Source organism: Akebia trifoliata, chromosome 9 (assembly GCF_017979445.1).
Source record: "Akebia trifoliata isolate Shusen 1 chromosome 9, ASM1797944v1, whole genome shotgun sequence".
NCBI lineage: Eukaryota > Viridiplantae > Streptophyta > Magnoliopsida > Ranunculales > Lardizabalaceae > Akebia > Akebia trifoliata.
The window spans coordinates 25,069,644-25,083,986 of record NC_141383.1 but is presented as its reverse complement, the minus strand read 5'-3'; the positions used below and the strand labels follow the sequence as shown (position 1 = coordinate 25,083,986).

General features: G+C 33.0%; 1 protein-coding gene across 1 annotated transcript; it reads right to left on the bottom strand.

The window, feature by feature from the left end:
- Window positions 1–8,933: 8,933 nt before the first annotated feature.
- LOC147394963 (plant cysteine oxidase 2-like) lies at window positions 8,934–13,880 on the bottom strand. Its single transcript, XM_086454115.1, has 5 exons — window positions 13,287–13,880; window positions 11,674–11,792; window positions 11,404–11,566; window positions 10,253–10,471; window positions 8,934–9,395 (listed from the first exon to the last, which is right to left on the bottom strand). The coding sequence occupies exons 1-5, from the start codon at window positions 13,507–13,509 to the stop codon at window positions 9,271–9,273; spliced, it is 849 nt and encodes a 282-aa protein (XP_086310241.1). The 5' UTR covers window positions 13,510–13,880; the 3' UTR covers window positions 8,934–9,270.
- Between the last annotated feature and the right edge of the window lie 463 nt (window positions 13,881–14,343).

The following is a 14,343-nucleotide window of genomic DNA, read 5'->3' as shown; positions in this document are numbered from 1 at the left end:
ACTTGAAACCAAAAAACAAAAAAAATCATTATTATTATTGGTTAGTAGCCGTGGTTTTCAAATTCGATTTCTCGTCTCACCCATCATGATTGATTTGACTCATTCGGGTCATATCATCATTTCCTACAAATCAATCCTTTTCTTATTTGTTTAAATAATTATAAATACATATTTATTTAAGTAATAATAAATTTTTATTATAAATTGGATTAATATATTTTTATTATTTTATAATAAAAATTTGACATTATCAATTTATTAGGGGTTGTATTATAAACTTAGCCCAAAATTTTCAAAGTATTAGACAAGTCATCTAGACCTCAAAAAATCAATGTGATGGACGATTTACATTGCCTCTAAAATAGAGATGCCTCACAACCCTCATCTTGGACATGTTTTAAAATCATAGCCATTGGATTTGAGCATTTCTCGTCATAGGCTTGGAACCCACTTAAAGCATTGATCATAAAGCTTCGAACCAAAATTGCTCATAATTCAAGGGTTAGAAATAAATGATCAAATTGATCTTAGCAGCCTAGATCCAAAAATGTACCAAATATAAGTCGATCAGCAAACCTAAAAATATTCATCTCGAAAAGGTGTCTTAAAACTATCGAAAGGGGTTTGTTCCCTCTGATCGTGTGCTCGCACGTTAGGAAACTTTCTGGTGGTTGCGATATGTGATCGTAACAACTAGTCTAATCTCAAAGGGTGTGTTTCATTGGGATATAAAATAAAATAAAATAAAAAGTTAAAAATATTATATTTTTTTCTATTCCACATGGATTACATATAGGGTGTTTATTAACAACACAACTCCCTAAAGTACAAAATACATCCTCCATCCACTCCTCCACCAAACCCTACCTCCGTTGAAGTTGTCGTTAGTCATTACCAAACTAAACACTTAAACGTCACATGGCCGATGATTTCGGGTCAAATTTCAGCCGCCGTCATTAACTTTGGGTTATCGGAGTTTCTTCTCATCGTAATTGTGGGTCAGAGGAATCCAAATGCTCTTCTTTCGTTGTCAGATTCCGGTCAAGACGCGTCTTTAACATGGAGGATACGGTTGTCCTTGATATTGACCTCTAATGATCCTGTGCATCAGCGATGCACTGAAATACTGTGCACCGTTTTACAATGTGTGTTACAATTTACAAACGTGATAATTCTCCTCATTTTCTCCTCATTAGAGTTGGATAAACGGTCCAGATCATCTAAACAACGGGCCCATTAATCTGATCTATCAGGTCCACTAATCTTTGTGAAAATTTAAATCTACCCTTGACTTTTGTGCCTATAAACAAATGTGTCCTAACTTTTATTTAAATTATAAACTTATCCATTGAAAAATGAAATTCGGTGCCCCTTGACGAAGACACTCTCTTTGTCATTTCTTAGAAAGAAGCTAATGATATTATATAGTTTACATCTCATTTATATATATATTGGTTTGTCTGACTTTGTAGATCAAGATCTATTATATTAAATAGCTTTGAATGATCACACGATGTAGATCGCTCAGTCCCAATTGATTGTATCAATGGATGATGTAAGTAGTATGTAAGCAATTAATACATGTTTTGGTGATTTCTGTAATCCAAGATATTGGGACCTGTGCGTAGGGCTTAAAATGGAACAAATTTTATCAGAAATTCGAGTGATCCGAATTTAGTGGGTTTGGTTCTGTCAAGTTTATCTGAATTAAAATATGATTCAGATATAAATTGATGCCTCTTGACCTAAGTCAGATACGGATTCATCCATATATCTGTCAAGATCTGAATGTATATAACTTCTCAAATTGTATTTTTATATTTTTCAAGTTATTTTTCACCAACCAATAATATATAGTTATGTGTAGTGGTCAAGGTTTCTCTTCAAAATGAAGAGGTCTTGAGTTCAAGTCATCGTTTGGTCATATTTTAACAATTTTATTTGAAATAATCATGAATGATTTGACATTATCTAACCCAATCGACCCGAATCAAATAAATTGGATCAAATATAAATATGGATATAGACATACTCATATCCGACCTGAACACAACCCGTTTAAGCCTTACTTGTGAGTTTATCTGATCTGGTAACAAATTAGTTATCCAGTTTTTTTTTTTTTTTTAAATGTTAAAAAAAATCCATTAGGGTTCTTAAGATTGAAGGGAAATTATTTTCTAAGAAAAATAAATTCAATAAAAATGAAATTCACATTTTCTAGTGAAAAATCATTTTCTCATCCATTTTTCATGCATTATCATACAGAAGATCTTTAATGTTTCTTCGATAAAAAACAACCAATTTCTTGACCTGGTTCTCACATGAAGTATTATTGCCGTCATCATCTCCAAATTAATCAAGTCTTTAGTATCAATTTCCTTGCATATATTATGTTTATTCTCATATTGACTTTATCCAAACCATTGATTCAAAGGTTGCAATCCTATTAAGGCTCATTTGAGTCAGCCTTATTTTTCTATGCGAATCGCATTTGCAAAATTGGATATTGTTTTAAGATAGTTGGAGAGTATTTTTGAGTTAATTATATATATATATATATATATATATATATATATTATATATATATATATTTGGTCATCAATGATATTTTCTCCTAAAAAAACAAAAATAAATAAATATGTATTTACGGCTTATTAACTTCTAATTTTAACCCATTTTTCATCGATTTGGATAATCATGATATACTAACATGGCTAAAATACAAGTTGACTAGAAATAAGTTAAATAACGGTCCTAAACAAAAATTTATGAAAATAATTTACTTGATTTCAACTTTGATCTTTTGACATTGTCTTTGGATCGAGGAATTCGCCCCGTTGAATTTATAAAATTGGTTTTCATCAGCTCAACCAATCTTACCTATTAAAAATAAGAAAATTTAACTGAAAAAATAGACTTCGTCCCATTAATTTGTAGAATAACTAAGGATTAGAAAAAAATTAAAAAGAAAAATCTAATATACTATAGACTAGTTGATTGATGATCTATAGACCACAATAAAATATAACTAATATATTATTCTCCAAAAAACAAAAAAATTGTATTAGCCTTGGACCATGCTGTGTGAAGGGCCCACATCTCAAAAATCTGATGTGTAACTCTCCTTTGGGTCAGCAACTCGATGGATTCTGTTCAAACCCATGGTTTGACCTAAACACTGCAAATCATCTTGATTGATAATCTATAACCACTAGATTTGAGCTTTCTTATAATTCTCATATTCGATGCCGACCATATCATATAAATATTTTCAAATCATGTAAAGAGCATTCTTTTTTAAAGATTTAAAATAATAATAAAATAAAAGCACGTCGGTGGGTTCCACTCCTCTTACAGTTTTGTAGGGTATAAATGCCCCACTCCAGTTACAATGGGATAGGTTTCACACTATCTCATTTTATTGTCTTTTCTCTCCTCTATCCCCTCGTTTTTTAATAATATCCTTCAATTTTTACTATATTTCATCTTTTACCCATTTTTTCAATAATACCTTTCTAACTTTACTATTTTTCATCTTTTACTCCCCTTTAACCCCATAGAAAATAAGCACAAGCAAACTCTGATATCTACGTTGGATCTACGCTAACAATTAAAACTCCCCTTCTCTCAATTATATATATAATAGGATGCAATAAGTTATTTTTATATGGGTGAGGATCCGTACACTCGTGGAGAATGAGCACATATATTCACTCACAATCTTGACCATGTAAACGTTGAAATCCAACAGTTGAGATAAATCTTAGGGATATGTGATGTATTCTTGAGAGATTTATCTTGTATCAATTGTTAGATTTCATGTTTATATATGACTTTCCCTTCCATAAGTTTACCGATCTCAACCCTTTATGTATTTATATAATAAAAAATAATGTTGGATCCCACTCTAATTATGGTTGTCCGACATAAATTTTTCACTTCTCAACTATAATGAAGTGAGGTCCAAACCACCCACTTTATTATCTTTTCTTTTCACCATCTTCAACTTTATTCTCTCCCCTTCTCTTCAAATGATATTCCTCCAATTTTATTATCTTTCTTCTTTTACAATTTTAACCTCAAAGAAAATGCTCATGTTATAGGTATGGATAAATTCTAGTATAATTAAAGTATTTATTTAAATTTTTTAAAATAATTAAAAGAATAGTTTTAAGCTTGTATAAATACTAATATTTGTAACTATGAGACATATTTGAAACCTACTAGCTTAAATGTAACGTAATGTTATGAACATTTTTGTAATCTAAAACATGAGTTAATATTTGCATCAATAATACTCATCTCTCTTCCTCTCTCATTCTAATAATAAAGTAAGGTGGGATATATTGGATCATTTACTATAATAAAATAATATTTTTATATATGTTTTAAAAAAAATTAGTATATGAATTTTACTATTCTCTCGTTGTACTATAAAAGAAATGAAGGTTGTAGGCATCAAAGACGCAACGTTGCTAGTTTTCTTTTTTTTTGAGTCAACGTATTCAAGTCTCTTAGAATAGCCAACTAATCCTCAGGACTCATGCAATCCCCTCAACCCACTAGAGGCGTGAACTTGATCATTTCGACGACTCTTAGGGTTTGTTATCTTGCTAAGTTGGTAGAAGTCTAACTATTGATACCACGTCAAGGTTCAAAATCTGCCTTCACTTATTAATTACTTACCACTAATCTCACTTGCCTAGAAAAGTTTTAAACAAAAAAAAATTGTCGATCCACATCACCCAAGAGCATGATGTGAATATGAAATGGTTGAGAAGGTGGTGTTGATTAATAAAATATTTTATATGGTAGCCCGCAGCCCTGCAAGAAAGACAAACGAGGGCCCAAAAAAAATAGGTGAAAGGGTCATCAGGTCTCCCCATATCTTCATTTAAGTAATGTACCATGTGAAGAGCCTTCAACTTTTTTGTCAAACTATTGCTCACCTGGATAGATCCACTTGTTCAGGAAACAAAGATGGGTGCAAATCCTATACTCTCTGAAGTTAGATTGCAACACCACTCTGGGTCTCCTCTTGAACCACCTGACATGCCCCCATTGCAAGTCTTGGGATCGATAAATTAAAATTTGGTCCACACTTTGACCAACTCCATGATCATCATAGTTGTCAAACTCTCAAACTATAATAGGTTTTCGTTGTATACGACCAAATCGTCTTAATCGATTTTATCTTAATTCAGCTTCATTTATAAAGGCATAGATGATAAAAATTGTTTGAAATCAGTTTGAATGGGACTATGGATGAAGGGTCCAAAATGTACTTTACATACAATTAAGTAACAAATCGCCTCGAAATTGGTTTAACAACCTCTTTATTAGGTCAATGATTTGAACTTATCCTAACTTGTTAGGCTTTATAAATAATATTTTAGTCTTCAAGGATATATTTTAATTACTTGTTGAACTTATTATATCATGTAATCTAACTATATAATCAAATACGTATAAAACTGGTTACAATTAAGAACTTCATATAAAGTGAGAAATAATATATGAAAGTTTTTCAACTAAACCAAGGGTATGGTGGTCCACATGCATTGGATTAAGAGAGTCACTCAGATTTCTAAAAAACCCATGACCTTAAGACTTTTGTTAGATTCTTCTTTATTTAAACCAACTTGTGTTTATTTTAGTAAACTAGGTCAATGCTTTTGATCACGCATTGAATTTAGTACTAAAACATGACATTTGGGTTATTTTTATTTGTGATTTATAAACCTCTGCAAGTAAGATTTGGTATCTTACTGAAAGAAAGAGCTTTCGTAGGCGAGATTGACCAAAACATATTAATTTAAAACTTTATCCATCTACCTTCAAGGATGATTGGATTAATGTTATAATCATCGTTTACATTAGCTACATTATCACGAGTAATCTAAATCTTATCTTCCACTTCTCAAAAAGTTTATTGTGTTGTTAATCATAAAATAAAGAAAGAAATAATGCTAATTATGAAGTATCCTGCAAGTCAATGTAATTATTAAGATAAGAGTGAAACGTCAATGTTTACACAGGATTGAAACTTGAGATAGAGAGAGAGAGAGAGAGAGAGAGAGAGAGAGATGCTCATATTTGTTGAGATGTAATTAAAAATATGTGAATTTAATTATACATGTATATGGGTCAGGATCCCTTGACTCCTAAGAATGATTCCTGAAAAAAAACACATGATCTTAATCCTTCAAATGCAAAATCCAATGTTGAGATTTATCTTTGGGCTCTAAGATTTGTGTTATCAAGATATTCATAAATTTTAACTATTGGATTTTGTATTTAAAGGATAGGGATCATGTGTTTTTTTCATGAGTCATTCTTAGGGATCAATTGATCCCAATCCTATATATATTAATAAGGAAATATCCCCAAACCTTAAAATTAAATCCAAGGATAATTTTGGGTATAATCATCAACAAAATTTAGGTGTAGTTCCAATAGATAATAAAATAATAGAAAGTCGATTGAGATGATTTGAACATGTTCAACTAGAACCAACTACAATCGTTATTAGAAGAAATATTCATGTTAAATGATCTAAAAGATTGAAAGAAAGATTTAAATTAAAAATATGGATTGAGATAGTGAAATTGTGTATATATATGAACACACTTTCAATAACAAAAGATGTGGTTCTTGACAAATAAAACGGAGGAACAAGGAAACTAGGGTTTCAAGGAGAGGTATTCTGGGAAATCCTAGACTATATATAATTTCTTTATGAGAGTTAATGGATCATTCTCATCTCAATATTTGTAGATATAGGCATTATTGAACCAAGTAAATCTTGTTGTGTTCTCTGTGTTGTTCTATTTCTTTGTAGTTGTTATTTGGTATTCGATGTTCAAAATTAAATATGAATAGGATGTTAAATCACTTTCTTAGAATTTCTTAATGAAGGTTACAACCTACTTCCAAGAAAATTGGACATTATAATCGATATTAAAATATATATAGGTGTCATTACGAATTCTTAATGATACACAAGTTGTTGTCTAAAAATTATAATATAAAGTCAATTAGATAGATCTTCCTTTCGAAGGCAACCCATAACTAAATGATTAGTCTTTGATCCGAATATTAGGTTGTAAATAAAATAGCTTCCCACTAGTAATTAAAACAAAATTATATTTATTTGAATAAAATAAATTGTATAGCTATCATGGATGAAGCATGCTTTGGAACTTTGAAGGGTCTATAAAGTTTAATATGGACTAAATATTACTAATCCAAAAGTCCTATTCTATAAAATAAAATAAATAAATAATTCAACATTGTTAACTTGTTATTGGTGGTGGTCTATGAAATGGTATTTTCATGAATAAATTAAGGACATATTTGTCCCTTAATTACTTCAAGTACTGCTAGGAAATAGTTCATGTTGAGGACCAAAAAATCATCAAAAGCTAGAAATTGAATAATTTTATAATCAAAAATAGGAGCGAACGAAGAGTTCTTGAGTGAGAGTGCATGCTGAGTTAACGAGTCGTGTTATTAGGATCTACCCCTTAATATTAAAACATTTTTAAAAAAAATTAATTAATTCCTATGTAAACCAACTAACATATTGGTTGAACCAATAGGTCAATTGATTTGTGTATCGTGTTTTGGCAACGAATTCTTCTGGTCAATCCCAACTTAATTAAAATGCTTGAGCTTATGGTCTACAATGGACCTTCTGGAACGAAAGTGTTATGAACTTAGACAAAATATGATATTCAACTAAACGAGATTATCGATTTGAAATAAAATTTAAAATGCCGTGATGAAAAAATTCCTCTCATCTAACATCAAAATGTTTCAGTCAGTTTGAAACTTCATTAGGAGACTGGTGGGTAGTAAATTAAGAATTTGTTAGATTACATAATGTAAATGTTATGTTCTAAGAGTGTAATTATGTGTCAGAATTGTAACACATTTTTTCTACATAATACTGTTAGAGTTTGCCTGCACAGTCATCCTCTTCGATGTTAAGGGGGCAAAAGAGAAAAGACAATAAAATTATAAGGGTATTCTTAAAAAGGGATGAGAGAAAAGGAATAAAGTTAAAATTACTCAACGAGATTTGTAGGGAGATTAAATCTGAATCCCTACTTATGTGAGGAGGGACAAACATTGGGATGAGAATCGTTCTATTTCATTGTTTTAACGATCAGGATCGCGTGTTTATACATGAGTCTCTTTTCTTTTATGTGGAGAGTTTCTTTGAACAAGATTCCATTGTGGACCTTCTCAAGTGTTCTCTTTGTACAGCAGAAGTGAAAAGTAAATCGGCCAATCATATTCTTATCTATTGTTTGTTCGATATTTCTTTTATTCAAAACTTAATCTCAATCATATTCTTATCTATTGTTTGTTCGATATTTCTTTTATTCAAAACTTAATATTTCCTTTGTATCATGTAAAAGATTGATATGGATTCGCATCGTCTCACATTTTGCTGGAAAATCGACTATCGATTCATTTAATATTTTGTATACAAGTCATTTTTAAGAACTTTGGGCTTCTTTCTTCAAGCTTCTTCTGTGTCTACGTGCACTCTTGTGAATAACTTAATTCATTGTGTTTAATTTATTTTCTTTTTTCTTTTTTGGAATTTAGATTACTTACTTCGCCTCCTCGTTTTCACACTCCGTCTTTATTTTTCTTTCTTTTACTTTTAACATCTTTTATGTCTAATTTACAACAGGACCAACCTTTTTTTTTCCACCTTTGTCGATGCAGAAGCATACCCATTATTTCTTAGGAAGGAAAATATGTTTCCTTCATTGTAGGTAACGCGATGAAGTTGAACAGCAGAACTTTGCTAGACCAAATTCAAAATCTTGTTTTGAAAAATAGGGGGGATGCAAATGGGCATCCCTATGCAAGGCTATAATTCTCGCTGGGGGTCTGCCTAACCCTCAACTGAAACATTTTGATACTATCCAAGACATTCAATGTTTCATTCTGGTATCAATCGAAATCAGAATATTCCGCCAAAACATTCCAAAATGGAAAAAAAGAAAAAAAACCCCTGTACTAGACACCTCGGACGGACTAGTGGGATGCGAAGAACGCCTTGGAAGGCGGAGAATAAACATCCTCATTTTAGCACTAGGGAGGAGTCTTAAAATTTTTGTTTTCTTTTGTTTTTCTTTTGAATGTATACACAATCTATAGAGAGAGAGAGAGAGAGAGAGAGAGGGCCCCTCCATGAAAATGAAGCAAACATTAAAGGAAAAGGAAGACCAAAGAAGATGAATGTTCAAATCAGTTCTCCATAATTTTTGGGCCTCTGTACGGAGCTCCGACAACAATGAAATCCTTCGGTTTCTCTATTTCTTCGAGCCATGCATGCACCTCTCTTTCATCTTCTCGGACTAACCCCACATCACCTGTAAAGTAAAATAAATAAATAAAAATTACTCAAGTGATTTGTAGGGAGAAATTACAATATATGATAGTGTCTAAGCTTTGACTTGAAAAGAACACCATCCAAAGATAACATATAAGGTGATCTATCAGATGGGTTGTGTGTGGATTGGCAACGTCACACCAAAAATCGCATATTGCAGTGATAAGGATTGAATTTCGGTGATGATTTATATTCAAAGACCCCCCAAAAAAAATGCTAAAATCCAACTACTTGAAATAACCAATCAAGGCTAATAGCCAGTGTAGTTCACCAAAGTATGGGGTCACGGGAGCTGAATGAGAGTTATACTTGGAATTATACATACTAGAAAGTGGCATGTGCAAACACGTGTATTAAAAGGGTTTATTTGTAATTTAAAATATTGATTAAAGGGTTTTTAAATATTACATAGTAAAAAAAGATACTTTTGTAATTTTGAAAACTAAGGGACAGAATTATAGGCCGTGCGTAGAAAGTGGCATGTGCAAACACACGTGTATTAAAAGGGTTTATTTGTAATTTTGAAAACTAAGGGACAGAATTATAGGCCGTGCGTTGCAATTTTCGTCGTTCTTACCAAAATGACCCTTATATGCATGCATGCATGTATGTAAAGGGTGGAGACAGATAAGTACTGTGTATAGGTGGAAAAATTGGAACATGAGTTGGGATGATTTCTTTTCTATTGTTCTATTACCTTCACTAAGAAAAAGGTTGCTAGTCTATATAGGCATCCACAACAAGGCTGACATCAAGATTCTTTTTCTTCTTCTTTATCCTTTTATATATGGTTGTACTTAAACAGGAAAAACCACTTGTTAAGCAGCAACATTGTACCTGAGAAACTGGTGTACGGAAAGTCTCGGTAGTACGTGCAGTGTCTGCCTTCAGGATCCGAGTACGGTGGGCCCAGCACATCCAGTACGGCACATGGCTTCAATGCCGTGAAACAATGCATGTTACCTCCGGAAGCTGGGTAAAGTATGGAAGTGTTGCATGGTGTGGTAAAGACGGAATCAGTCTTAACCTTTGCCAACCGAACTCCAGGTGGCTGGACTGCAAGCATTAACGGAAACCAATTGTGAATCAAGATTTCCATTTTCTTTCTAAAAAGATGAGTCAAAAAATGCAATTTTTTTTATAAGTATAAATTTTGTTTAATAAAAAAGAGACAAAAGAGAGGCCAAGGTGGCCTCTTTACAAGGAAAGCACAGAACTAAAAAAGAAAGAAAAAAATAAATAAATAAAGCAACAAATAACTCAAGAAAGCAACTAGCCCACAAACGAGCTAAACGTGGCAAAGCGAACCCCACTTAAAAAACAATCCTCAAAGAACACCCCTTCGAAACACTTGCTTAACTTGCTTCAAAAAAAAAAACATTAAGCACAAAATATCCAGAATCACCTAATGAGTGGTCTTATCCTCTCCCTGAAACACATTTTTATTCCTCTGTTTCCAAAGTGATAGGGATATGCAATTACATGGACCATTTGACATAAAGAAATGCCACAATTGACTAAATCAAGATGTGAGGATGGTAGTCCCTTCCTGTCGTAAAATACTTCAAAAGTGTCCGTAATCCAGACACTCTTACGTAATCCACTTCTCGAAGGACTAGAAATGCAAGGATCAGGATATTTTTCGTGATGGCGATCATCCCTTGACTCATCTCCAAGATAAGCCATGTAGAACCAACCCCCTTCTACACGTGCATAGTTAGCGGCATCTTCATCTTTAACTCCAATTACTCAATATTTCTCACATCATGACCCAATTAACCCTTGCATTTTAACAATCAACATCTTTCGTGGCCAAATCATTTTACCCTAAGAATGCCATCTACAGGTAAATTATACCAAAGATAATCTGAATGCGAAGAACTCCCTCCACATGATCGTTCAAAATCTCAAGGCCCTTTGAAAGTCAGTTAAGAAATCATATGGGGTATAGTCCTAACAAAAGGAGGAAAAAAATGGAAAATACTTACAGTACGCGGGATTGAGATTCTCATTTGTATTACGAGGTAGATCAACCACCCAATCATATGACTTGATGTGCATGGACCCAAATAAAAGCTTACTGAAAACAGTCATGCCAGGGTGATTATGCAGTGAAATCACACCAGATGGTGGCAAGCAGAAGATCCCAATCTGCATGAATGTAAAAGATTTGTGAGAGACAAACAAAACTGAATTAATTGTAAATCGATTATCCTTTTAGAAAAATTAACCATAAGCACCCATAGAAGTTGAAATACCGAGAATCTGTTGCATTCATAGAGGTGGAGATACGCTATTGGGGGGGCTCCTTCAGTCTCGATCGTCCGAAAATATGGCATGTCCTCTGTCAGGCCAACATCTGCTGGTTTCATGTCATCTACACATGACAAGTCCCATTTGTAAGCATAAATGGTTTCAACAAAGAAGACAAACAACTCATAGAAAATTCATGTAGTATTATATATTAGTAGTGGGTAGCCTTTGAATGTGAGCTCATCCTTATATGCCACATGATCTTTTTAACACTTTTCATTCCAGGAACGATTATAACATAATGGGTTTTTTTTTTTTTTTTTACAACAAACTTATCAGAACAAAAGGATCTAAAAATACCTTACGCGATCCAAAGCATCTAGCAAGCAAAAGAACTCAGAGATCGTAATATTGGTCTCACTCTCACTCACCCTTTCTATGACTCAGATAGCATCAAAGTGTCACTCCTTGGCAATCTCACAACCATCAATCCGTCACCATCAAACAATCCTAGAGCAATACTATTACTCATTATCACCAAAAAAATCTAGGTGTAACCATAAGAATGAGGTTACTTATGTCAGCTTCCATTAGAAAGGCATTGTCACATTAGAGTGGGTGATGGGCGGTTCCAACATGTTATGAACGTGATCTTGATAACGATCAGATCCCAACTTGAGGTCTCAAGCAGACAGGAGAATTGGAAGATCCAGCAACCCAAGTAAAAGTCAAAAGGAATTGAGATACAAGGAAAGAAATAAAATTCTTATACATTTAAGACTTCATCACATTGCTTCTCACTCGTGGATTTATCGCACACTGGTTAGTAATCAACATCTCTAGATGCTAAAAAAGCAAGGAGGATCGAAGTTCAAAAATATCTTCTTCAAGAATTCGGTCGAAAAAAAAAAATCATATCTTTTAAGGACCGATCAGAGAAAACGCTACTCCTGGAGTTCCAATATCAGACCAAAATAACCTTCTTTGCGGAATTTTAATATAAGAAATGTGATTTCAAAATTGAAAAAAAATAAAAATAAAAAATTGAACAGAATTTAATATCATGTAATGAAATTTTTGCAGAACCAAAGCGAAACCCGATCATGAAAACTTCAAAAATAATCCGATTTGCAAACTTACTCCCAGAGTTTCAATCTCAAACCATAATAAGCAGCAATGCATGCCCCAAACTTAATTTGCAATGTCCCAGTATAAGAAATGTGATTCTATACACGAAAAAACAAAATTTAATTATCAAGTAATGAAATTTATGCAGAACTCAAACAATACCCTATCAGAACAACTTCAAAAGCAATCCAATTTGCAAACTCCACTTCCAGAGTTCCAATCTCTAATCAAAATAACCTTCAATACAAAGCCCCAACTCAAATCACAAAGCTCCAATAAAAGAAACGTGATCCCAAACACGAAAAAACAATATTTGAACAGAAATTAACGATCAAATAATAAAATTTATGCAGAATTCAAGTGATACCCAACCACGAAAACTTCAAAAGAAATCAAATTTGCAAATTTGAGAAATACCCAGATAGGCAAACCACCAATCAATCACAATTATCGAATAATTCGACAAGTTTGAATCAAAGATAGATAATACCTAGAATGCTCCGCAAGCGATCAATGTCATTGGGAGACGGAACAACCCCAGCTCCACCAGTAGCAAAAACCTCCTTACATGTCTCGAAAAGCTTCTGAACAACGCTCGGCATCGATTTCTTCTGACGTTTTCGATTCTTCTTCGACTTGTTATTCGTCTTCACCTTCGGTAAGTCGCAGAATTCCTTCCCTTTCTGCTCAATCAAACTAGCCTCAATCCTCATCAAGACAAAACCCTAATCCAAATTCCCCGAAAAAACGCAGATAATTCGATATGGGTATCACAATAAACCTAAAAAATGAAGAATTATGAGATGGGTATCGAAGATATCAACAAAAACAGTTCACTTGAGATGGAATTCTGTCGGGATTAAGATAAATTAGTGAGCTTTTTTTGTTTATTAATGTTGGGTTGGGGTCGAGAGAGAAAGAAAGAGATTGCTTTGCTGCTGATGGTGATGGTGTGATAGTGATGGAGTTGGGTTTTAAATGGGAGAAATTAGGGGGATTTGGTTTGGGAATGAAAACCAGGGGCCATTTTTCTAACCTTTCCAGTGGGCTACAGAAACCAGGTGGATTTCAATCTGTTTCTATCTTCCAATCCAAATGGAGGGTTTGACTCTGCAAACCATATACAAACAAATTTTCAAAATTGGAATTTAGAAATTTTTTTTATTTTCATCATAAATATGTCATTAATGGAATTAAATTTGACATTAAATTTTGCAGATTTAGACAAACCCTCTACTTTTGGTAAATATTTGATATACCCATGTGTTTTCACCATGATGTATCCTTGACCTTATTCTACTTGGAAGACTAATGGACAATGATCTAAACATCATTGTCTTCTACTTTTAGGGTTGTCAATGGAATGGGTCGGGAATCCGGATCATAGTGAGGTCAATTTGGGATCAATATGATACGATCATATCAGAATATTGAACTCTTGTTGGATTGGGTTCTATCGGATGTTAATATTAAGATCCAAATCCAATCTAATAACAATCAAATCAGGTCAAATTAGATCTGACCAAAGCCAATCTATGTTTGACTAC

Coding starts and splice junctions, on each gene's coding strand:
- LOC147394963 (XM_086454115.1), bottom strand. CDS start 13,509: ATGAGGATTGAGGCTAGTTTGATTGAGCAGAAAGGGAAGGAATTCTGC. Junction 10,472..11,403: donor GAATCTCAATCCCGCGTACT/GTAAGTATTTTC, acceptor TAATGCTTGCAG/TCCAGCCACCTGGAGTTCGG. Junction 9,396..10,252: donor TCCGTACACCAGTTTCTCAG/GTACAATGTTGC, acceptor TTTACTTTACAG/GTGATGTGGGGTTAGTCCGA.